At 41.9% G+C, this 26,740-nt stretch overlaps 1 protein-coding gene across 3 annotated transcripts in view; it reads left to right on the forward strand.

Annotated features, from left to right (window-relative positions):
• Positions 1-26,740, forward strand: part of LOC142572000 (neurobeachin-like protein 1) — a 128,990-nt gene that overhangs the window by 43,934 nt on the left and 58,316 nt on the right. For 2 of the 3 annotated variants that reach the window (XM_075680776.1, XM_075680778.1), the window contains 13 exons: positions 1,208-1,341; positions 3,637-3,799; positions 5,870-5,972; positions 6,399-6,546; positions 8,244-8,402; positions 9,697-9,856; positions 10,735-10,823; positions 12,533-12,734; positions 14,736-14,901; positions 16,131-16,277; positions 20,265-20,406; positions 22,432-22,573; positions 26,572-26,678. In XM_075680776.1, the coding sequence (XP_075536891.1) occupies positions 1,208-1,341; positions 3,637-3,799; positions 5,870-5,972; positions 6,399-6,546; positions 8,244-8,402; positions 9,697-9,856; positions 10,735-10,823; positions 12,533-12,734; positions 14,736-14,901; positions 16,131-16,277; positions 20,265-20,406; positions 22,432-22,573; positions 26,572-26,678 (1,862 nt within the window). The remainder of the gene's footprint in view (positions 1-1,207; positions 1,342-3,636; positions 3,800-5,869; positions 5,973-6,398; positions 6,547-8,243; positions 8,403-9,696; positions 9,857-10,734; positions 10,824-12,532; positions 12,735-14,735; positions 14,902-16,130; positions 16,278-20,264; positions 20,407-22,431; positions 22,574-26,571; positions 26,679-26,740) is intronic. The other variant, XM_075680777.1, reaches the window with a different exon arrangement.

Below are 26,740 nucleotides of genomic sequence, written 5' to 3' on the forward strand. Positions count from 1 at the left end.
TTGTGTCCTACAGAGCAGCAATATAGAGTGATTTTGTGGGCACTTTGTGTAATAAACTTTTGCAAAAAGCTTTGTGCTATAGCTTATTTAGCTCTTTTTTTTAGTTCCGATATTTAGTGCCGATATCTATTCAAACAGCATCTACAATACTGCAACTATGAAAAAAAAAATTACGACACTTCAAATAATTTTTTTTTCAAAATCACGTGAAAATAACATTGTGGATTTATAATTGTCTCATACTAACAAGATGTGGCATACATACTCTCGGAGATATGTACAGTGCTGATACCTACTTGAAATTGCAATATCACCCAGCTGTAGTTGCGAAAGTACAAGGTTATATTTCAGGGAATAAGGGGAAAAAAAAAGATAGTTGAGATGCACTAATCTTTTTGCATAGTTCCAGTAATTGTACATGCTGTTTGGCTAGGTATTGGCACTTTGTGATCTACAAAGAGCTTGACAAGCTACAGCATGATGCTTTTTGTGAAAATTTAGTAGGCAAAAAAAAGGGCCCGCAAAGATCACAATATCTTGTTATTGTGTATCACATAATTCAAAAACTATAACAGATACACAAAAGTAATATTTGAAATCTGCATAGAAAACTATAATTGGCTGAATTTTGTAACCTCTAGTACAAGTAATAAAAAAAAGTTGTTTCGAGGAGCGTCTCCTTATAAGGGGTTATATAAAACAGACAGTTGTGTTTCACTCATAGTAATGTGACCACTATATACTAATTGAGGACGTAGTGCTGAATCGTCACAGACAAGAAAGAGGAGCCCAAATATCTGTACTACTGTATATAGTAACCATGCCTGGTGGAGCTAAGAGTTGCATGCAAGGGGTACACCTTTGCATATTTGTCGTAGGACTGCGGAGCACATTTTCCTTTAAGAACACTGATTTTGCACAGATCCCACTTACCCTCACATGTATATATTTACCTTGAAGGAGGGTATGAAATAATGCTTGAAAATACCCACCCTTTTTTTCTTCGGTCGTAGCTATTTTTTTATTCAGGCTGTCATCATTTTTTGTGACCTAAACATTGATCTGTTAACACTTGTAAAATATTCTCATTTTCTCGGCGCTCTCAACCTCCCATGTGTCTATTCACCCTGGGGATATGTTTGCATTCATGTTTTTGTCATGCTTTGGCCCGCTGATTCGTTCCCCCACTTCATATTTTCATTTCCAGATTTGAGGTTAGCTCAGAATCAAGTCTCTAGCTTTCTAGTTATTGTACAGCATCTCATGCAAGGAAGTCCAGAGAACCAAATGCAGCTCTTGGCTCGCACCGGGATCCCAACCATAGGGGCCCTCATGCAAAGGGTCAGTACCCCTCTCTGTTGCTCACTGGCTATGTCATTCTGCTGCTGAGCAAAATATTGTGTGTTGAATTTTCAGCTACTGTTGCGACTTTCCACTAAGGGTGAAATGCCAAAACACTTATTTCAAGTGTCTGTTAAAGTGCCCCAGAAACACTTCTAAATGTGGTAAATAAACTTAAGTAGTTTCTAGGCAACATTTGAGCAAAATATTATTCCTATATGTGTAACTGGGAGTCCACATTTTCACTCAAAAGGTTTGCCCTTGAGTTCCTTGCTGCCCCCCCCCCCCATTTTTTTTCCACACCGTTATTTATAAGTGAACACAATCACTGATTAGCCAGGATTGCGGTCTGGTGGGGAAGGACCATACCCATGCGCCGTACTATGACCTCCAAGATGCCTGGCATGATGATGGAAGGTGGGGCCACATAGTCTTGAGGTGTGCTTGTACTAAAGTTTGGCGCAGTGATGGGTAGCACTTTGTGGGCATTGCTTGACATTGGCTGGGTGACAGTGACGAATGGTGCACTACATGAACAAGAGGGAGAAGAAACACGAAGGAAAGGAGAGCAAGCACTGCCTTCCAACTAAATTTTATTTGACAACAGTAGGCGTGTATGTATGCAAAAAACAAGAAAAAAAAAGAAATGTACAAAGCTTAATATTGTCACGTGCAAAAGAAATGGACAATACTTTGCAAAAGAAATGGACAATACTTAATATTGCCACGTGCAAAAGAAAAACCACACATGTAGGAAAAAATCCGAAAGGTGAAGTCACCCAGACACAGTGAATGCTCCTGTCTCTATAGTGCTATCCAGTAGATGCAAGGAAGGCATGCTCACACATACAATGTCAGAGTGTGCAATCTCCATTGCCTCTATGATTTCCCGTTCTGTCCAATTGGGACTTCGTGCAAGGACAATGCTGTTTTAAAGGACAGGCTTACACCCGCAATCTCACATATGAATCCCAAGATGGCCAGGCATAGTGTCTGAACACTGTGTGCTTTCGGAGTCTGTTATTCAATGCCCCGTCTTGTCCACATATCTCCTGCCACACAATAAAGGAATTTCGTAGACTTTGCCACCCACTCAGGGTATAAAGTACTTCCTGTGATCCGTCTTGCACCCTTTTCCCTTGTTCTGCAATGTAGTTGATCTGCACAGGCTTGAAAGCCTATTGCTGGAAACAACCCATAATACAATGCTCTTTCCCTATCTTCTTAAGTCTGTGAGAGATTGTTAGGTTGTAAAGCTATAAGTGTCATAACAATAATGAAAAGGAAGGGACGGTCGTTAATAGAGGGTTCATGAAAAAATAAATTTGGGTGGAGATGTCCCATTCCACACATTTCAGGAAAGGTACTGAAGGGCCCCTTCTAATAACTGCGAGTGGTGAAAATCACTCCAGAGCCCGTTACTACACCATCTCATAGCTTGACTGTTGGGTTGTTAAAATTGATAAATAAATAAATCTCAGTAATATTGACCATTAGCTATATAAAATAGCTGTTCTTGCTTTCCTACATTCAGTTAATTTGAATACATTTTGTTGTACTTTACTTTATAAAATGTGAAGGAGTGAAATAATGTAAGACAGTTCTTCTCAGTCAGTAAGTGTTCTCACTTGATAATAGTGTACACACTCCTACATAACACAATGAAAATCTGCTTGTGATTCTTTTAGCTACAGTGACAAGTAGAAAAGAGCAAGAAAGATTAAAGCTCCAGAAAGGTATTTTCAGGCTTAAGTAATGTTTCAAATATAGCATCACTGTTTAGTGTGCCATTGTATCAGAATAAAGGATGACATGTTTTGCTTGTACAGGCCTCGTAATTAATACCAATGAATGAGTATGTTGTTATTAACGATTGTGAAAGCCACATGCTGCTTTTGAGTTCATATGACATTGCTTTTCTTCAATAACACTCAGTGGTACTGATTGGAAATAAAAGCAGCATACAGGTGCATGAAACTGCTGACAGCAATACCAGCTGTGTTTCACTTTCTGAGAAAAGTGTATTTCTGGGAGCTTGCGATCTTAACCTAGAGCAAACTTGGTGAGAAAGAGACATTTTAAAAGAAATTCGGGCATCTCTGTTTTGTAAGGCACCCATTTATCTATTCAGTGTATCACATGGCTTGACTCACTGCACTATCAAAAACGACATGCCGTGTTCAGTTTGATTTTGGAAAACGTGCTAAGACTGACTATTACAAATGAACAGTTTGTTCAGTTGCATAATATGTCATTTTTCTTCATTGCTAAAAAATTGTCTTGCTTATTCTGCAGGTTCCAGGACATTGCATTGATGTGAATGTCCTAATGGCAGTTCAGCTGTTGGTTGAGAATGCAAGCACTGTTGAGAACGCTCAAGAAATGCTGCAGCTTGTGTATCAGCACATCCTATTTGACTTTAGAATTTGGAGCAAAGGAAGTTTTGCTGTAAGGCTAGGTGAGTTAAGATCTTAGTTCCTTTGATATCCTGAATTTTGGGACAGATTGCACACTTCTCATCTCGGAGACCAGTCCGCATGCGACTGCTGTTTATCGTCCGCCATGTAGCAATGGGCCTCTTTGATTTGTCATCCCGGACTGTTCAGGACTGCCTGAGGTGCTGCATACGCAACCATCTTTTGCTGAAAGCACCACCTTGGACAGACCTTGGACAGTCTTGGTCTGCCAGGATGGATAATTGAAGAGGCCCAATGAACAAAATAAATTTTAGTGATCAGCAGGTGCCAGTCTCTGAGGCCATGGCACATGCGACTGCTCTGTGTTGTCTGCCATGTAGCAGCAAGCATGGAAGGCCAGGAATATGTTATTTCTCTTTATTGCTGCACTATGTTGTGTTGCTTGCCCAACCTAAGTTAACCTAACCTGAACAGAATTTTTTCATCCAGCTGGGGTCAGACTTTGTTGTGATACTTCTTTTTTTTTTTTTTTTTTGTTCTTTCCACCATTTGTAAATGGCTGGCATGCCAGTGTGCAATCATTATTGCTGGAGTTGACCACTTGGCACATTGGCTGATGTAATTTATTGCAAAATTTGCCTCTAAGTCATTAGTTAGCTTGAATTCTCGAAAGCACCTTGTTTATATATTCTCTTTAATGTTGCAGTCTATATAATTGCTTTGCCATTGTTTTATTAAGCTATAGAGCTTCGAGGTGTAATGTTCCTGGCACATAATTATCATCACTTTTTTGCCCTGTATGTACAGTACTCTCCACACTTAAAGAAAACACCACATTCAAAATTAGTCATTGATTGCCACTAATATGCATAATCAATTCACGAAGGCTAAGCTAGTATGTGCAGATGCTTCACACAAGATAAATTTTTTCCTGTAAAGTTGAGCAAGTATTGATTGTTCAACTTTACAGTTGTTCAACAGTAAAGTTGAACATAGGCATTCTCTTTAAGAGTGGACCATATTGTGCTAAAGCTTCTTATGTCATTCATGATGTAACAGCACAAAGGACAAAGTCGGGAACAGAATTGTCCCTTGTATTCCACTTGTAATGCACTTCTACATCGTAAACGTAATCCAACTCACCCAGTTTTCTATTCTTATGTCGTGCTCTGCCATGCCTCAGTCTCATGAAAAAATTATGGGTGTCATTTGGCTTGTGGTTATTTTCTGTGTCATAAAGGCAAGAGTGTGCAAATATTTGAAATATTCAACTGCATCAATAGGAGTGCACATAAATTCCAAGCATTTAACAAAGGAGCCAAATCTGGGTTAACATCATAAAGAAACAACCATACCCCCCCACCCCCTGGAAAGAAAAAATAGACAATGTACAAAGGAAAGACTCAGAAAGAATCTGTTGACTGTTCTTTTTGTGTTGTTTGTTTTCTATGATGTTACGCTACCAACTTGCCCAGCTCACTGTTTGGTTCAAATTTAAGCATTTTACTGCTCGGTGACACAGCAGAGTTATACAGCACAAGCATGTCAAGCAAAGCATTTACGAGTGGCTCATTTCCTGGAGGTGCTTCTAAACACTTCTAAACAGCCAGACACATTGGCTGACATTTTTATCTGCCATTTAAGGCCAGAAAATAAGGCAGTGGTAAAAATCGGGCTTTACAGTTACGACAAAGACCACGGTGGCTATTGCCTCATACAAAAAGCAATCATTCACCAACATTCTAAGGGAAAAGTTCAAAATAACTACGTCAGAAAATTAGTATGTTACCAGTGAGTATTGTGACACGCTGTTGGGCACTCCAGCAAAAATGACAGCCATGTATAATTTCCGGAAAAGCATGTTACTTGACAGTAGCTCAGTGCCACAAAAGTTTAATTCACAGCCCTTCAGTGCAGGATTTCCCTTAGCCTAGATGTGGCTTTGAGATGTAAAAACCACATCCGTCATTATTTTTTTTTTCATATAATATATTCTATACCATTGCTCCTTGTTACTATTCTTGAGATAAGACTATGCATTGGAAATTATGAGCTTGTTGAGCTGTCATTTTCTGTGCTTGTGGATTCTATATGTGAACTATTTCTCACAGGGCATATTCAGTATCTAACCACTATAATCAAGGAGGACCGAAAGTACTTCAGGAAGAAGTATGGACCCAGGTTTATGCTAGACATGGTACAAATGTTTTACAGGTTAGTTGTTGCCCTCAGTACGGAGAATTTTAGACATCGTCAATAACACTGTTGTTTACTGTTTATGGTGCCACTGCATGATGCTCAGCAACAGAAGTGGCACGAGAAAAATGTTTTACTGATTAATTGACTGTGATGACTGCTCTACCACAAGAAACCAATAAACAGGTTAGAAACCTAGCTGCATTGTGTACGCACCCTAAACTTCTTTTCTGAAGCTGAATTGCAACCTATATATGCTGTCTAATATTGGCTTTATGTAAGCTTAAACTAGCACAATCATTATTATCTAAAATTATATTTAACATGTCATTTGTTTTCAGTTTGCTTTGAAAAGATGCATTATCCTTTTTGGTGTGATAAACATACGGAGGAATAAAACTTCGTGTTCTTATCAAACAAAAACTGTTCTTGCTTGGTTGACAGTGACTGCAGCCTGCTCACATCTGATGATGTCAAGACCATCCGCATGGCCGTCCTCTCCCTGGTCAAATTTTACATGATGCGTGATGTCAGCATCCAAGATGTCAGTGCTGTTGTTTCTTATGTGCTGTCACAGAGAAAAGAAGAACTGGTGAGTTGCTGTTGGCTAACCATTTTATTCTACCACACGCTTGTACAAACCTTAAGCAAGCTAACAAGGCAAGCTAGATTATAATACATATGCTGAACTTGCTTGCTTGCTTAGCTTATTGCTGAAAAACTCGAGTGTTGCCTGTAGGAAAAATAAGAAGAGGCTCAAAGCTTTTTCATACAAAGGTGGTAGTGGCTCACTGGCTATGAGCGTTCTGCTGCTGAGCATGAGGTCAGGGGTTCAGTTCTCAACGATGGGGACATTTTGATGCATTTGCATTTCTATAGGGGGCAAAATGCAAAAATGCTGGTTTATGTAAGTGCATCTTAAAGTACCCGAGACAGCCAAAATTAATCTGTAGTCCTCCACTATGTCATTCTTCATAGATCCGGTGTTGCTATGGGATGTTTGATTGAATCAATCAATCAGACATTGCACTCAGAACTGTGCTCAATACTATACAGATGATACAGAGGGGCATATGCCATATGTAAAGAGAGAGAAAAAGCTCTTTATTGAAAGGCACAGTATTTTAGCTGGCATATATTTGTGTACACGCGATCTGTACGGAATAGGAAAAAGGGAAAGGAGGGCACACTAGGTGGATCTGGGCAGGTGAACATAAAGAAATTTTTAAAAATTTACAGTTATTACAATCTTGCCTGGAGTAAAAGTTTTCTAGATGATAAAGGCAGATTATTAGTATAGAACTTGTTGTCTTGTACAGAACGTGTACAGAATGTGCCATGTAAGGACGCATGCATTCACTTGCACTCCTGATTGATTGATGCCGAGCTGTCCTTTCCACTCTGGTGCCAGATTAGTGGTATTGTGATACATGGCATAGGGTGTGGACAAGAAGAAAGGGGGTTAACCGAGGGGCCCGATTTTCATTAATCATATCATGAGAATCCAACAAACAAAGACACCAAGAACAACACAGGGGAAATTACTTGTACTTACTAATTGAAATAAAGAAATTATAAATTAATACAACTGAAAGTGGATGAAAAAACAACTTGCCGTGGATGGGGAACAATCCCACGTCTTCGCATTATGCGTGCGATGCTCTACCAATTGAGCTACCGCGGCGCTGTCTTCCCATCCACTTTTTGGGGTATTTATGTGTTACTACTAGAACTGAACTGATCCTGGGAGTGTTAGATAGCGCCACCACTCAAACCTTGGCGGCAAATGTAGAACATCCTTTCTGCCGCAGGCATCATGAGTATGTGTTCATTTATGTTGGAGGCAACTGGTCAATAAACCCACACGTGCATTCTGAAGGCACCACTGTTGCCAGATTCGAGATCCTTGTTTTGTAATGAACGAGAAGAAAGCAGGTTAGATGTGAGGTCCATGTTTTGTGAGGCAACGAGTGGGACAGGAAAGGGTAATGAGGGTGGAAGGTGCCTTTTGGGGAAGTGTGAGGTCATAATTGGCATGAGGTATAGGAGTGGGATGTCCTTTTTTTTTTTACTTCCCCAAGTATAGTAATTGGAAAGATAGGAGCCTAGCTGCTGTGAAAGTAGGAGTTCTTTTGTTTTTCCTGCTTACGTAAAAAGAAAAAGAATAAAGCTGACCTCACAGGACCAGCCACTACTTGTGTCAAAAGCGTAAAAACAATAACAAAAAGTATGAGAGTAAAGGCATATGGCTGAGGGAAGTGATCAAAGGGGCTGCTGCTGACTTTTCAGGCAAAGGAAATGATTGAGATGCTGTTGCACCTACTTGAGAGCCCATCTACAAAAGACCAGCTCGTGCTTTTACTCTACGAACCCAACTGCGCTGAGTTGTTTTACTGCATTCTACTCAATAGAGAGTTCTCCAGTTGCACTAAAGTCAAGGTTCTGAAGGTAAGAATTTAATGCTCTATTTGTTTCTGGCTTTTGTTGAAAAGGCATGACCTTACTTGTCAAATGTGTATCTGCTTTCTGCATTTACAATAACTGAAGACAAGAATTGTGCCAAGATTTGATGGAATGTGATATTTTGGGCCCATTTGCACATTATAATACTTTTACTCTAACTATTCATCCCATTGATTGAGAATCCTTTGTAACATTCTTGGGTTAATCTTATCAACTTTAGCCTAGCTTGGCGCTCTTTGGCCATACCTGGCCCTTGCGCGTAAAACCTTATATCATCATCATCACCATCACTATCATCATCAACAACAACTCTGGTGACAACTGTTCTTGCGGCTAAAGCTCCAACTTAAATTTTGCAAGTAATGGTGCTGTCTGACTAAAGGCACTAGGATCATAGATAAGTCATGACAGGCATGATGATGCAAATTTCTCTAGAATTCTGTATAACGTATGGGAAAATACAGCACTTCTACAGTATTGAACTTTCATATGTATTCTATAAAACAAGTCATGCCTTTACCCAGATTTAAAGCATTTGTGCAAAATATAGCGTTTATTAGTTGTCCCATGCTATAAGTTTGTCTGATACTAGCATGAAGTTTATTAGTTAATGGTTATTTGGGACAAAAAATATTTCCAGCAGTTTTTCATTATTACTGTTTTCAATATGGACAATTATCTGGAAATCCTATATTTGTGGAAATTTTGATGACTTTTTGTAAATTGGAGCAAAGAAAAAGAGAGATTTGCTAGACAAGGTGCAGTTGTTGTTGGACTTCTCTTTGTGGGCTTACTGAGTATTTTAAGTGCATGTGTTCATTAAATTTACACATTATCTAGCTGCAAGCTTTTGCAATCATTCATGTTGTGGGTGATAACTTCACTGTGAGTACTGTATTTACCCCCGCAAGACCCACAAATGTTTTTCAATACTGTGACAGAGTGCAAGTCTTTCGAAAGTAAGTCTTATGGTTGCATCATTATGCTGCATACTGTACTGTGGTTACAGCATAGAATGAGCAACTTCTTATGACCCACTAGGGAAGCTTTTCAGTATTTAGTACTTTTCTTAACTTTTTCTTTTGCTTCCACTCAACTTAACCTGCTCTGTGCATGCATTGATGTAGGTGCTCTACAAGAAAAAAAAATTGTGAACTATTCTTTTTAAATCTCCAAAGTTGGGAGAACGGATTTCACATAAGGGCAAGTCTTACACGAGCCTATAAAGTATGTTTACCGATATCTGCTTTAAACATGTCTTAACATCTCTCAATTTCAGGTGATTCAAGCACTACTCAGGTCTGACAGGGTGTATGAAAAGTCTAAATCACGGCTACGACTTGCTGAAGTAGGATTTGCATCTTTAACTGGCCTACTATCACCAAATGAAGTCACTAGTGAAGTAGCTAGGGAGCTTGTCAATTTGATACTCATGTCAGGTAAGAGTGTCTGAGGAGCAATTCTTGCTTAATTAAGTATATTACTATTCTTACTTCATGCAGTTGGCATATATAACATGTAGCCCTGGCATGTACTGATACAGTTAGAAGAGGTAGTTTCACCCCCAAAGCAAAGCATAGTGTGACCAAATTGTTGTTATGTAGTAGGCATTACTCAGCGTAAAAGCTTAAAGTGACTAGGTTATTCTTATTAATCATGAACTGGAAATGCTCAAGGCAAGGAATTATATACAACAGACTTTAGGGACTCCATGATGCTTCCTGACTTGCCAAATTCCCATGTGTTGCTGTCCTGTTGTTAGAGGGACACTGAAGAGGAAAAAATAGGTCAGGCACACTGATAAGATATTCTTTCTGTCATGCATGCTTTGGCTGAAAAACATTTATTATTAGAGTAGAAAATAAAGGCCATCCTTTCCAACTGCAGCACCAATGATGTTAGTGTGTCATCATCTATTTCACACTGTTCACACATTTTACAGGTTGTTCTCTTGCTCAAAATGTTGTCATAAGTTACCAGATTTGTGCTTTACATATCTTCTGATGCAGTGTGGTCCTTCTTTATCTACACTTAGCAGACACTGAGCACGTGCTGTCAACATTTGTTATGTTATGTGAAGATCACATAACAATTTCTAGGCAGTGTCGCCATGTAGCTTGCATTTCTTTCTTTTTTTATCAAGCCTTTGCTCACAGTAAGACTGGGCTATTTACAATTCCAAAAATCTATTTTGCCAATCTAGATTCACTTAATGTTTTCCTTCAGTGTACACCCCCCTCTCCCCCCTTTTATTTCTTGATCTCAAAAGACCCATGTGACAGGAAGTATGTCTAGTGACACCTGTTATGTTTTCCAGATATTTCCCAAGGATTCCCAGGCTTTCTTGCTGTGCTGAATCTTATCAAGAACATGGATATTGAACTCAAATTTTATTCTGCAAAGAAGGTAAATGCTGCAGAGACAGCTCCTCAGAGTTTGTTTACTTATTGTCTGATCAGTAGTTATAGATATTAAAGAGTCTTTTGAGTGACATTGCACTTGCAACTTGCATGCAGGTTGTGTCAGCTATATCCCATTTCTTGGTGGAAGAACTCTATTACTATTGCATATATGCATGACCCTTGCCTTTATTGCCCTTATTGCTACTTGTTTGTCCTTGGAAAGTAAATCTTTGTAACTGAAGATGTTGAAGTCTACACAGCAGCAAGGATTTTGTTGGTTGCACCAATCTTGTTCATTGCTAAACTCAGCATTTGTACCATAATTTGCCTTGCAAGATAGCCCTTCACCACTGACATTGAATGCAGCCTGCCTGTTGCGTGCCGATTGCTGTATAGCTTGTTATATGCAGCATTGCAGTGTTTGTTGCCAAAGTTATTGCGTGTTGATGCATTCTGTCCACGAAAACTTGTTGGCATGTGTATACAGTCGAACCTCATTGATTCGAACACGCTTAATTCGAAATTTCGGTTTATTCGAACTGACACTGTGGTCCCGTCAAAGTTATGTGTATTTTAGTGGGGGAAAGCACCCGGCAATTCGAACGCGCAAGCATTTGCAACGGTTAATTCAAACATATTGCGCATCGACAATACTCTCAGGAGCGCGCCATATCACGCGGCAGCGCCTCCGACCAGCATTCCTCTGAACCCCGCCATAGAGGAAGAGCTTAGGAGGGACCCCTCATTGCCGCAGGCGAAAAAAAAAAAAGAAAAGAAAACTCGTGGCGGAAATTTGTGCACAGGTGTGTGCAGGCGTGCATCACCGATTACTTCTGTTAGTGACGGGTGGCCTGTGCAGTCAACGACAGATTTTCCGGACCCGCAATTTTTCGAACATGCCCAATAATTCGGACGCCTTCGCGGCGCCACCACGTACTCCATAGAGTCAATGCATAAGAATTTCAGACGCAAAAAACCTTCGCCGTCCGATTTTCTGGACTTTTTGCCATGATTGCAGGTCCGAAACGGCATTAATCGACGCCACCGCCACCGCCATTTTGATTATCGCGCTGCTGATTATCCGCTGGTAGCCGTAGCCACACCACGGTAACGTTAGGCCTGGCTACTTCGACGTTCCCTACCAAGATTCTTGTTGTTCGGTGCAATTGAAACAATTGGCCGTTGTTAGCAATGGCGCCGACTCCGCCTTTGTAATCCTCACCAAAGGTTTCGGAGCGCGGAAAGCATAGCGCGTTGCATAATGCCGATTTTCGAAAGTCAGTTTCGCCCCAATACAATAGTGTTACGATGCGAAGCATGCCAAAAGTTTGAAGGGGCAATTGTCACTGGCCATGGTATGCTTCCTTTAATCATACACGTGTGCACCCGCCGTTTCCTATCACAGTACGAATACCGATACGCCTAATAGCTGACTGTAATTTGTAAGTACATGTGGATAAATCTTCTGGAACTTCCCATTCATGTGTTAGCTTAGTGCGCATGCGCCACTGCAGGTAAGTCCTCCATTAAATTAGCCCCCTTAATTCGAACTTCTTTTAATTCGAACAAATTTTCGGGCCCCTTCGAGTTCGAATTATCGAGATTCTACTGTATAATCATGCCACAACTTGGTTACCTGCCTTTTGATGGAATGGGAAGTCTTGAAATGATCACAGTGTGGTCAATGTCATGTTGTGTTCCTTGTCCTTGCAGCTTCTTGGAGTGCTCACTGACAGTGCTGCGCTGCTACCACAGCTTGCAGCACAGACAGGGTGGCAAGAGTGTGTCCTTAGCCTCCTCATCAAGGAGCCCATCTCGGAATCTAGTTGTGCAAATCGTGCTACTGTGCCTGCACTTGACCTGATTGACCTCAACTCCCTGGAAGCTGATGCCAGTGCAGACTCTGAAAAGCCAGGTGAGGCGACCTGTTCATTTCTTTATATTGCGATAGCTATTATATGGGCACTTCAGGCGCATTTCTGCCTTCGTCGTTGTAGCCATTACCGTGATGTTTCGTATAAAGTCCATGAGCACGGCAGCATCGCTGCCATTCGCTGTATGCTGTATGTGCAAGTGAAACTTGCGAGGTTCACCCAATGGTCGCAGCTCAATCTCGCGTGCACGAGGGAGGAAAGCGGGAAGGAAGCGCACTCTCTTCCATTGAGTGTGAGGCACCGAGGGAGAGGGTGTTCTACCATGGCTGCTGCTACGTACGGTGTGGCAGTGCGGGCACCCTACCTTGAAAGCTATCTGCTACTTGGACAAAGTGCGCAGCCGTGCAGGCCTCATCTTCAATGTGATCTGCGATGTGGATTAAGTGCGTCGAGTGCTGGTAGCTTTGTATGCGTTGTTCTTTTGACAGTTATTTCACTTTGAAGCGAAAGCCAGCATGATGGTCGATTGGCTTGCTGCTGCTGCACTTCCTCACTCCAGCGTTTTGATAGCGAGTTGCCTTTCCACAGTCATAGAGTGAGATGTGTTCATGTTTAGGTAAACATGGACACATCCTTGATGAGGAGGCTAAGGACACACTCTTGCCACCCTGTCTCTGTGCATGACACCATGCCTGCTAATTTAATAAGTGAATGTTTATGAGTTTATGTGGCTTATCAAACTAATATCCTTACTTCGTCTGACTGTCTGCTAATTTGCTATCGCAACCAATGCTTCACCTTTCGAGTGAAACTGAGACTTCTTTTTCTGTTGGACACTTCACACTTAGCTACAGCACTGGCGCCAAAACACGGAAGTGCATTCAGGAGTACTGAAGGAGGGCACTATGACATTTATCTTAAAGCCACGATCGCTGTTTATGGTACCGGTGACTGCATCTTTATCAAAGTGTGAGGTTTGTGGGTTCATTTATTGAGGCTTTGAAACTAGGCTCAAAGGCTTTCCCAGTACTGTTGCTCTCATTCCAGCAGTTGCTCTGGTCTGAGCTTATTCACTGAACTCATCCCTTCCCTGAGAGCTGCTTTCTTTTGACAGTGCATGTTGGCATACAGTAGAGGGGAATGACTGAGATTTCTATTTAAAGGGTCATGCATATTCATGTGCTTCATTGTTTTTAAAATTAATTTTGATGCATATGATTATGAAAAATGACTGCCCACCCTGCAATCAGAAGCAGGTGCCTGTATTTATAATATGCTGCTAACTACATTACCAGTAAGTGCACCTAATTTCCTATTCTGTCATAAATTATTCATGCTGCTGTGTGGCAAGCTGTTGGCATAGCATTGGAGGTTCAAGGTAAAGAGTGAGCACAGGCATTTGTACATGTTCAGCGGGCAGTCGCAATTTTCTGTTTACACCATGACAGATATTGTCATCATCTTCGTAACATTACTAGGTATCTTCCTTCTCCTCACTCTTCTTAGTAGTCCTCTTACTAGCATTCTGTTCTTCCTTCTCTTGCTATGACCGTCATCATGATTGAAAGGTGCGCAGGTTGCTACGTGTTTTTTTTTGCGCAATTATAGCATGAGCTTTCTTTAAATAAAGTTATCAGCCCAAGAAAGTGTCTTGCACAATATTATGAACTGAACTCTGAGTCTAAGGCACGCTCATTCTTTTACTTGCAATTTCTCACCACTAGAAAATGTGATAAACTCGACCACTAAGCAACTAAGCGAGGTAGCAAAGCCAACCTCTCTATGTCTTTGTGAGAACATGGACATTCATTCTTGCCAGGGGATGTGACTCTTTGAGGAAGCGAGAGTTACAGTTAAAGGAATAAGCAGCTGCACAAACAGTCCAGCTGCAGTGCGCCACAGGTCAGGGCTTGTGCTGCGTACCATTCTTTTCGTCATTTTATTTCTGTGCTTTAACCACCATCATAAATCATAGAGGCATCTGTGTCACTAACCTCGTGATCCTGAGGCCCTTGGCAACAAATATTCCTTTTACTCCACAGGGTCACCTGTGTTGAAGCGGGGCACACTTCACCGCCTCTCCCAGAAGGCCCTGGTTGCTCAGCAGTCACTAGAGGAAATCCTGCCCGGATCACCCAAAGCATCCCAAATCTTCACTCACCTCAAGGAGCACATCTTTGATTTTGAGATCACTCAGTTCCTTGGAAGGTGGGTCTTCTCGTGGATGTTGATTTAGCTTTGCACATCTTGTGTCTACATGTCCTGCCTTCTTAGCTCAACATTTTAGACGCCACAAAAGGTGCTTACAATACTTAAAAAAAAATTATTTTCCTAGCCCTCTTGAGTAAAAAATACCTGCTTTATCTTTTGGTGCACAGTTCTAGCTACTTTCTCGAGAAGTTGTTCTGGGGTATGTTGCAAGGAGCTTAAAGGCACTGCAAAAAGGGCACCAGTAGTGACAAAGCTTACAGCACATTTTTGTGATGTTTTCAGACAGGCAAAAGTGCAATAATCATTGAACAAGTAATTGAACATTTGCAGTGTATGCTTTTATAATTTCCATGAGTCTTCTGTAATGTTTAATATCTTGTAATTGCATGTTGTATAGCAGTTACACTTCAAGAATTCTTTTTTCATCTTCACCATGCAAGAGACCTTTGGAAAACAAGTGATTTATCTAAATATTCACGCAGTATATAAACATTTGTACAGTACTTGATCATTCATGGCATATTCAGTGAGTTATATTTACTTTTGTTGAAAGCAACCAAGGGGCATAATGTTCTGCACATTCATTTTTGTGGTGTCCATAAAGAACTAGTGGCCCCCTTTGTAGTCCAAATATCTACATATGTCCACAGGGTGACAGAGGTGACTACAGAAAAGCTTGATGGCTTGACTTACTTTTAGCCTTGACGAAGATATCAAAGTAGGAAGTTTTAAATGTTTCTTGGCCCTAGGGCACATCTCCTATCTGACACTAGCTGTAGACCCTAGCACCAGATTTAAGAATGTAAAGATGTATTACTGTGGTCTACTGTGATCCATGTGTGCCATAACTGTAGGCCTCATTTATGCCTCTATCCTATGTGCATGTTTCACATATGCATGTTGTACTACGTTAGGAGGAGCTCTGGGCAGTTTTTTCTTTCTATATTTTGTTAGCAGAAGGCCAGTTGCCTTTTGAGCTATGGATGTGTGTGCACTCAGAATATATTATTTGTTCTGTTTACAGTATAAATCCCAGATATTTTTGGAGCTAAGACGAATCTAAATGGCGCGTTGCATATAGTATTGTACATATTATTCACATGCAATAAAAACACAAACTTACTTGAACTCTGGTAATCTTGGTACGAATGTATTAAGTCTGAAACATTGTGGTGCTGTGCGTACAAGTTCTCTTTTACTGATCTCTTTTACCGTTATGGGTGTAGTGCTCGGTCCCGTACCAACAGCCAGTGCTCAAGCCAGGAGGACCTGGCGTCCGACGCGACCCAGCGGAGCAGCCCTATTTCCGTCACTCCTTCCTCCTTGCGTAGGGCTCCTGACCAAAGCCCACGCATCTCACCAGCGCATAAGATGTGAGCAGCTTGACCTGTTTTGATGGGTGCCATATTACTGTGCTGTATGCAACTCACTTGTACTTTCAGATCTTATTATCACTACCATTACTTCTGTGCATTTCTATGTTCAGTGTGGCAGCACGTGCACATCTGTAGTCATCGCCTGCTATTAATGTCCATGAGGGCAAAAATTCAGATAAGAATTCAGTTTTGTCTTAGATAACTCACGCTCAAGTGCATTGTTGGCAGTGGCAAATCATGGCTAGAAACATTGCCCATGGGAAGTGAATATTACTGTAGAGCACTTTCACTGTGGGATTTGTTGCAGTAAAAAATTGTATAGTGTGCATGGACTTTGTTTTCCTCAAGCCAAGTACAAGTTTGTAAAAGCTCACCTTCATGTAAGGTCCACATACTCCCTTTGTGAGTGATTCTGCAAGCCGCTACTAGATGGCGCTTGTTGTCCTGCTGACGATGGCATCGTCATCATCACCGTATCATGCTTTTGGCACCAAACTGCAACTTTGGTCGCAGAGTTCAATGAAGGAGAGAGATAGAGAGATAATTTAATTGAAAGAAGGCAGAGAGGTCGGCCTGAGCTAAGGTGCTCTAGCCTGCTACTCTGCACAGGGGGAGGGGGAACGGGGACATAAAGATGTGATGAGGGATGATGATGACATAGCAAGAAGGATGCGCAAAGGTGAAAGCAAGTTCAACACTCTGATGATAAACACTCACAAATGTCGTCCATGAAGCAACATTCAGGTTTTGCCTCAAGTCTGTAGTCACCAATTTGAGTGAACTTAAAAATAGACTCAAAACTCAATAAAAATAAACTCAATGAAGGAGAGCTACTATATAGTCATAGCCAGTGGGTGTAGCGGGCAACAAGTCATTGTAAGAAGTTCGCCAAAAGATATTCGTACCTGTAGACCACATCAGTGATCGGGCATGAAATTACACTCACTGGCTGCACTTATGGCTGTGTTCGTGAAGCAGAGTTTGGGTACACGGGAGATTAGCCAGCAACTATCGCGAACATCTGCCAAGTTTGTGTGTGCGCTTACTGGATGGAATGGCTTAAGCACACATGAGGGCATAAAGCCGATAAAGCTCCAAAATGATTTTGCGCAGCATAGCCTGAACTGACAGTGTAGAACATGTCGAGCTGTGCAACGAGTGAATGCAAAATGCACCCGCACCCTCTGCCATCCCAAAATTTTAAGTAAATTTTATGTTAATTGAGCAGAACATTTAAGGAAAGCCTGAAAACAAATTTTACGCTGTGTTGGCACTCTAAAAAACTCCAAAATTGATTTTACCCTCGCAATCGGTCTTTTCGAACTGCCCGATTATTCAGACATTTTCGCAGTCTTGTCTGTGTCCAAAAAATCGGACAGCTACTGTAAATGCTTTCATAGTCGGTTGCCAGTGGTTATGTTTTTTTGCATAGCAGTCTGAGTGCAGTTCGATGCTTCAGTGAGTAGCCATAAGGCTGCCTCACACAAGGCATGCACCCAGTAAAATATTTTTAAAGAAAAGTGCGGGCCTTACACAAGTAAATATAGTAGTAGTAAGCATGCTTGACTACAAGAAGCCATCTTAAAAATTTGGATTATGCATATTCTTTGGGCTATCAACCGGAAAGCACAGTATTAACTTTCCATTCATTTCGTAGCTTTCTTACAAGGCAATTTGTGCACCCACTGTATACAACAAATGTTTGAGAAATGATGGGGCTGTGGACTTAGACTGAAACAAGCTACTTGATAGTTAGTGATAGGTGTCATGTGCAGGGTCTGTCCTGAAAGTAATGTCAGTGAATTTATTGTGCCGCGACTGTACATCGAAGCATGGTCTAATTGGTTGAAACATGGTTGAAACTGGTAGGGGGGGAACCCAGCTAAGCAGCACTTCGTCGCTCAATGTGCTCTGAGCGTAAGAGAGTGTAAGATGGGCCTGTCCGTGAGAGTTGTTTTTTATTCTTGTGCAAGTGAGAATGCAGGGCTTGTTAGAACAAAGATTTGCAATGAAGTGTTGTGTGAAACTTGGCAAGACTGCTCCAGAAACTGTTTCTATACTCAAGGCTGCTTACAAAGAACATGCCCTGTCAGATCGGCAAATGTTTCTGTGGTACAAGGCCTTTTTGGAAGGCCAGGAAGAGGTCGACGACGAGGACCGCGCCGGACGGCTATCCATGACCACCACGGCTGACAATGTGACATGAGTGAGGGAACTGTTGAACTCAGACCGACAATTAAGTGTTCGTTTAATGGCCGACATGTTAAACATTCTGAAAACTCAAGTTCATGAAATCGTTACAAACGATATCAGCATGCGGAAGGCGTGCACATAAATGGTTCAAAAAGTGCTCACTGACGACCAAAAGTCACGCCACATTGAAACGTGCCAAGAAAACCTCGACATGTGCAAACGTGACAGAAAATTTTTGGACAGCGTCATTACAGGTGACGAGACTTGGGTATTTGAATATGACCCGGAGCCCAAAAGGCAATCATCGGAGTGGCACGCGCACTTATCCCCTCACCAGAAGAAAGCCAGGATGAGCAAATCAAAGATCAAGGTCATGCTCATCTTTTTTTTTTGACATCCACGAACTGGTTCATCACGAGTTTATTGACCCTGGAACTACTGTGAACTCCAAATTTTATGTGGAAGTTCTCAAAAGACAAACGCAGGGTTCAATTCATCCGGCCGGACATCGCAGACAAGTGGAAGTTGCACCACGATAATGTGCCGGCCCACAGTGCCTTCATCGTCACCGACTACCTGGTTAAAGCAGGGGGGCCAACAATTCCCCAGCCCCTGTACAGCCCGGACTTAGCTCTCCCCAACTTTTTTCTGTTGCCACGCCTTAAAGCACCCTTGAAAGGCGAGCATTTTGGCACAGTGGACGGGATCAAAGCAGCTTGCACCGCAGCATTAAAGGCCATTCTGGAGGAGGACTACCGCAACACATTCGAGAGCTGGAAGTCTCGCTGGAGCCGATGTATCGACACAAAAGGAGAGTATTTTGAAGATTTCTAAACACTTGTAACAATAAATTCAATAAATGATTTTTAATGGCCTTACTGACATTACTTTCAGGACAGACCCTGTAAATACGGTTTGACGTCGCCATTCCAGTGGAGTGTTGGGACAGAGCCGCAAATAGCACACATTATCTTGTCACCTGTTCTCGGCGACATTCTGGTGGTTTTTTATTGTATACTGTGACTGTGCGTTCTTGTCTTGCTAGTGTAATAGCATTTTCAGTGACGATAACTTCTAAGTGCTGCAGCCTTTAGTACATTCTGGTTCAAACATGGCATCACTAAATGTGACCAGTAGTACTGCTTTTTGCATTTCTGCCTCACTATTCCACAGAAACAGTTGTACTAAAGCACATACATACCAGTTAAAGCTCCCTAATGTGGCACTTATAATCTAGAATGCACGGATGCATCAGGATGTTACAGTGGCTCCATTTCTGTAGGAGCAGGAGAAAAGCAGATTACCAATTGAAAAGCCACAAAATGAAGTAGTGCATTGGTGTTATGCCTGTCCATGCAAGAGAAATTTGGTTACACACTTAGATGAAAATGTGAGAAATGAGAATCACAATCTGAGGTGCGTACCACAGACAAAACCCTATTCTCAATCTTGATACTTAGCGTTCTTTGCCTGATTATAAGTTTCAGTGTAATACATGAAGCACTAAATTTACCGAAATAGAACGTCCGTAGTTGTACTAAGATGAAAAAGTGGAAATTGTTTATGGGACATTCCCTCCACACCAAACTGTCTGCCATTTATTACATATATATATGGACAACTTGATGCTGTTGAGACCCACTTGATTCAAGCCTTCGGTATGCAAGTTTTCTATTACTGCTGTCAAAAAGGTGTTCCATAGTCACTCCTTATTGCTTCTTTTCCGCATACATTCATGCATTTGTGTGAAGCCTGTGCTCATTTTATTATTCTCATTGTGTCATGCTGTAGGTTGGGAACATCACCGGTGCGAAGTCCTGTAGAAAACGGCCTGAGTGGCGGCACTGAGGAACAGCTGATTGACTGTGTCGTGGAGGCAGCGTTTCTCCTTGCTTGGCGTGGCATCGAGGGTTCTTCTAAGCAGTCTTGGATGGTGTGTTGTCGTTTACTGTCTACTTGTGCTAGGATTTTATAGGATGGGACTTACTGCATTGTTACTGTCTTATATAACTGCCTCTACTAAGAACAAAAGACAAACTAAAAATAGTTCTTATGGCGAAGCTGAACTGGAGCTAAAACAGAAAAGCAATAAATTTACTTATTACTATGTTTGAGATCCCTTAGAAAATGCACCTCTTTTTTAAATGACTGTGCCCCTTAAAGTATTCTTTTTTTTTAGACATAGTTGAAGATATATACACATATTGAGTCTTTCCAGGACACAACAAAATTGTTAAACGGTCAAGTCTCAGGTAAATTATTCATCATCATCATTGTTGTCACATAATCAGCATATTTAAGTTCACTACAGGGTGTTCTTCCAGGGATCTCCTGTTACCTCTGTCCTGTGTCATCCGCACCCATCCTATGCCTATCGTGCATTTTAAGACAAATTGGTGTATGACTCAGGCTTAAGCTTCTTCTTAATGATTGTGATAAATGCTAGATGATCCATGTGACAGATAAGAAAATAAAAGAGCTCACATTGTATGAGGGAGCAGCCATAGATAACTAAAGTTTCTACAGTGTTTGGAAGGAGTGCTAGTACTGATGTTCACCTCTATGCGCTGCATATGTACTATCACACTCTGTATGAGCTGCAATGCCCGACTGCTTTGCCATGCACTTTTGCGTCGTAGCTAATACTGAGCATGATAGTACTATACACTGCTTGCTGCACCAATCGAGCAAACACACATTAGGCCAGTGCATTCATGTCCTTAGGCCTCCATTTCCTGCTGTGATGATGGGTGAGAGCGTCTAGGTCTGTTTCTTTTGGAAGAAACAACAGCAGAAATTATCACAGTGTTTTGAAAGGCTTTTAAAGGAACTGTGAGCCATGCTATTCTTATTTACTTAATGGCGATAGCCATTTATGAGATCATAAACACAATCTTTGCCAAGAATGTCTGTGTCAGCTTACCATCGGAAATGCCTGAACAGAAATAATTCTTGTCTCCTAGCAAATTCATTGCCTTCCATTTGCAAACCGGATGCTTTAACCACTGTAGCCACAGCAGTCCCATTAAAATCGCAGAATAATAGTAGCATACAATACTGTTAAGAAATTAGACATTCCAATTTATGCATGCTTTGTAGAGAACTAGAGCTTGGTTTTGCAAGCATTGTAAAGCTATACACTACAGTGAAAGAGCATATGCTACATAGCACACCACTTTGCGCATGCTTTATGGAGAAATAGACATATTGCAAGTGCTGGAGTACTATGTACGACAGTGAAAAGGCAGAGGTGTTCAGACATGCTACTCTGTAGATGCTTTGGTGAGGAGACCCTGGCATTGCAAGCACTGGAATGCTAACGCACCACAGTGTGAAGATATGTATTTCTTTCTTTGTGCAGCCGAATTTTCTTGTGTGTTGAATAATAAACTTGAAAAACTTGTTCAAGGAAATGCCAGTGAATGAGCAGTCTCAACACATCATCATACAGCATCAGCAAAGTTGCAAATGACATAAACACATTGTGAAGTTGTGAACCATATTATACAGGGGTAACATGGGTTCCTTTTGGCTATTGCCATTACATCCATTTGCTCTCTTAAAGAGGTGTCTTTTCTTTAACTTTGTTTTTCTAACTTTGACCTTAAGTGAAATCATCTTGAATGGAAGATGTGATGAATGAAATATACTGCATTGTAGCAAGGGTGCTTTGAGATTGGCCAAATTTTAGAGGCTTTTTGAAAAATATGTTAATTAAAAAATTATCATTATTATTGAGTTCTTCCTCACGTATGCTGATTTTGTGGGGAAATCTTTAAAAGATTGCTTGTGTTGATGTGGACTTTTATTTTGAGAAAGGGGAAATAATCTGAAAGATTCAATAAGGTGGACTAACTGGGCATACGGTGCTCATATCATTTAATACCTCTTTTTTCTCGGTAATTCAAGCCTCAATTTAACAAGTTGTGTATTACGTCTGCCTTTATTGCTATACCAGGAACGAGGGCAAGTGCTGGTATGTGTCAACAAACTTGCCCTGACGAATGAACTTGTTGCCTCACACCTGGAGATCAAGCGGAAGCTTTTTGAAAGGCTGCTTCAAGCTTGTTGCACCAGCCTGCAGGAATCAGGTAGCTATGGTAAACCTTTTTCTAATTTCTTTGCTCTGCATTATGGAAACATGCAAGCAAAACATCATGAGTGGCTGGGAAGCAAGGGTGGAATAAGATATCCTGTGCGTTCATGAAGTAACTGCATTTAACACGCATAGTGTGTGCATTTGTATAATATGTTACACTGATAAGGGTGCCGGGTATGCCTTTATGTGTTGGATATGTTTCGACTTTCTAAACCTTTCCATTATTTCGTAACCTCATATGAGAGGGATACCTACCCATCATTAAGAAAATGCACTGTAGTGAAAATGTGAATTAGGCATGGCAGTGTCACTGTTGCATTTACAACACATTCTTGAGGACCTGCTGGTTGTGGGCAATGTACTGCCTGTCTCAATATAGTAAAGACAGTTCCTCTTGCTGCTGAAGTGAGCTGTAGTGAAGGGCCGGATCTCACATATTGCAGGCTAGTGCACAGCTAATAGGCAGTGGCTGTCCAGTTCTGGGGACAAGAACAGTTGCCCTTATGCTTTTGAAGCTTGCTGGTCATACATAGTAGATTTGCCATTTCAGTTGTAGTAAATGATTTATGCTTTGAAAGGCCCCTCGCCAGGCCCCGTAGCAAATAATGGTTATACGCTGTAAATTGTTATGTGTTTTCTAGGAAGCCTTCTGCCTTAAAAATTTTTCACATCGGCTCATTAATAGCCGAGGTAGAAATATTTCAATGTCATAAACCTATGATTTCAGAAGGCGAGCTTCACTGCCAAGCAAGACGCTCTCTCCACTTGCCCCGTCTAGCCTCCGCTAGCGAAATTTCATCCCTGGATTCTCCCATACGCGTGAAGCACACGTCATGGGCCCCGCCTTCATTTTTTTTTCTCCTCCCTTTTTTTTGTGGGGCATTTCCGCTGACTGCGTCACGTGTGAGCTGTTGTGATTGTCTCGTTTCACGCAGCACACGATTTTGCACGCTGTGCACAAGGACACCTGACTAGCGGTATAAGTCAGTGCTACATGAATACTGAGGCAGACACAGGTGGACATCACAGAGCATGATCCCGCGCTGGAACATAGTAAATGACATAGTTTCGGTGTCTGCACACGTGACTGCATGACGTGGGAAGAAGCAGACGAAGCCGAAGTACAGCTCTCTTGCTGCGGTGCTAAGTAAAACAGAAACATGCAGACATGCGGTTTGTGTTTTTTATTATTATGCGAAGCATATTACTAGAGCTCAACCCAGCTCCTCAGGCGCGGCGGTGTCGCCTTCAATACCACGTGACACCATGACGTCACGACAGAGGAGAAGCGGGGCTCCAACTCGCGCCGTCGCTCGCGGCGTCGCCTTCAATGCTGACCACGTGACACCGTGACGTCACGACAGAGGAGAAACGGGGCTCCAACTCGCGCCGTCGCTCGCGGCGTCGCGGCGGTATATAAGCAGCTGCGCTTGCCTCTGCTAGACACTCACGAGGTGAGATGCCTCCTGGAGACAGAGCTGCTCGTTGGAATGAGAAGCGAAGGTTGCGGCGTGCTACAGAGATTGTTTCTAGGTGGCTTTGCTACGGCGCAGCGACTACGCGCCCCGCATCGGACGCGGTGAGCGTCGAGCAACGCAGCGTTCGGCGCGACAACGAAATGTGCGCCTGAGCAAGCGCCGCACGCCTGAGCCGACGCCGACGGCACCGGCTTTTCTGCGACACGAGCTCCTTAACGCTGTCGCGTTAAAATAAAGGCTAGTATGCTTCGCATCCTGGGCTTAACCTTAGCTAAGCCAAAGCCATTTTTTTCTCTAAGCTTTAATTAGCCTATTCAAGCAACATATTACACAAGTAACGATGTTGCCTTGAATAGTTCGCGAAATCATGCGTCACGACGAGCCACGTCACAGTACAAACACGTGTATGTAAGCGCACTAGCACGAGTATGTCATCCTCCGATTTGGATCACGGTGACCGCGAGGAGAAGGGAAAACGGTGTTCGGTTTGAAATTTCAGGTCTTTCCCCAGTCCAAAGCGATGTAATACTTTGCAGACACGATCGTATTTCGCGCAATGTATGCTCTGCGCTTGTCAGCTCAACATGGCCAGACCTGGTGAAGGGCCCTTTAAACTCATCAACCATTGTGCAAACCGCCAAATGAAGACCAAGGAGGTGTATACTCGTCACTTTAGGCGGGAATGTAAAGTGCACATATCACAGGGAGATTTTTGTATGTCATGACTTCATGTCTGCAAGGAGCATTCATGAGCATTCAAGTGAAAGGAAAGTGAACAAAACTTTTCATTGTAAAGAAAAGGAAGACGCTAGCTAAGAAAGACATGATCCTATCTAAAAAGATACAGGGCATTTGTTGTTCTTTGGTTAGGCCTAGTCAATTTAAGCTGCATAAACTTTACATATTTTTTTGTCATGGCTTTGCAAACAGAGATAGTAACAATGAATGGGCTGTTGTTTTGAAGACATATTCATCACTTGAAGCACTGCAGCAGGAATAAGGGCTGAGTAATACTGAAGGAAATTTTGATGCTGCCAATAAAGATGCAATAAACGAACATTCACCTTGTCAGCTACAGTCTTTGCGTCTCATGTACTGCTAGTATCTCATGGAAGTCTGGCCTTGCATTAAATAAAGTGAAAGCTGGCATGATTGAGTTAAGTTCTGGGAATTGTGTGCCGAAGCCACAACTTAATTATGAGGCATGACATAGAAGAAACTCTGTATTAATTTTGACCACTTGGGATTCTTTAGTGTGCACTGAATACATGGTCATTTTTGCATTCCACCCCCATTGGAATGCGGCCGCGGCGGCCCGGCTCGAACCCACAACCTCTTACTCCACAGTACAGTTCCATAGCTACTGATCTAGCTTGGCAAGTCATGATTGAGTTTTCTCTGCTTGAGTAGACAAGCTTATACATCGACAGCTTTTAAAGTAAGCTTTGTATTTTTTACTGCTGGTTTCATTTTGGGCCATTCATCATCTGAAGAAAGGAACAATTTCCATATAATTTTATCGCAATAGCAATTATATGGACACTCCAAGCACATTGTTGCAGTCGGCGTTGGTGTGATGTTCGGCATAAAGTCCAAGTGTAGTAACACCATGGTCACATGCCGTAGGTGCGAGGGAAAGCGTGTGAGGGTGCCGAGGATGGCGACTTGATCTTGTATGCGTAAAGGAGGAAGGCAGGGAGGAAGCATGCCATCTTCCACCACGCACAAGGCATTAGAGTGTGGGAAGGGGTGGTGGTTCTACTCTGGTGGTGGCCACGTATGGTGCATCTGAGCGCACTCGTGCAGGCCTTATCTTGAAAGTGATCTGCAGTGAGTACAGAGTCTGCCGCACGTCTGCGTGAGCCCTATCTTGAAAGCAATCTGCAATGAGTACAGAGTCTAGGTAGGCCCAGGGCAGATAGCTTCGTGTGCGCTGTGTACTCGCCGCTTAGTTTGCATTCTAGGGAGAGGCAGCACAAAGATCAATTCGCTTGCTGCTGCTGCCACTCTTCCTCATACCAGCGTTTTGACAGAAAATTTACGCACTCATCGAGTGATGGGTGTTTATGTTTATATGTGGACATGTGACGCCATACTTGTTTTTTATGTATTTACAGAATACCTACATCTCCATAAAGGCATTACGTAGGGGGGAACAAAACATAACCGGTAAAAACAACAACAAAAAACCTTTTTGCATAAATGTACTCAAACACAAAGCACTGCAATAGCGTTTAGAGAAAGACTTACAAGTAAGGTAATTTAGTTAGTAAGCGGATGTTTACAAGTTTATACTGCCAATAAACCTGCTATACTTACTTCGTATAGCTGCATACAAGTTTGCTATCACAATCGATGCTTCACCTTTCAGGAGAAACTGTTAGTACTTTTTTGTTTCATTATCAAAACTTAAGTACATTTTCATTGTCACGTTTTGAGCTTCTTCACTGTTGATGAGGCAGCCTTTCAGTGTGATGTGAATGCAGCACTGACATTTCCTCTTTGTTTCCTCTTTCTTCAGGACAGGCCAATGCCACCTATGCTGAGAATGCATCCGAGCTTATGAAGCTGGTTTTTGACTTTGTCTGCCATGAAAATGTCGAGGACGAGAGCCGATTGAGTGAGAAGGTGAGCAACTCTATTAAGTTTGTGTCGTGAATGTGCAACCATTTCTTTTATATTTGTGCTGA

The sequence above is a fragment of the Dermacentor variabilis genome, chromosome 2 (genome assembly GCF_050947875.1).
Source record: "Dermacentor variabilis isolate Ectoservices chromosome 2, ASM5094787v1, whole genome shotgun sequence".
Classification (NCBI taxonomy): domain Eukaryota; kingdom Metazoa; phylum Arthropoda; class Arachnida; order Ixodida; family Ixodidae; genus Dermacentor; species Dermacentor variabilis.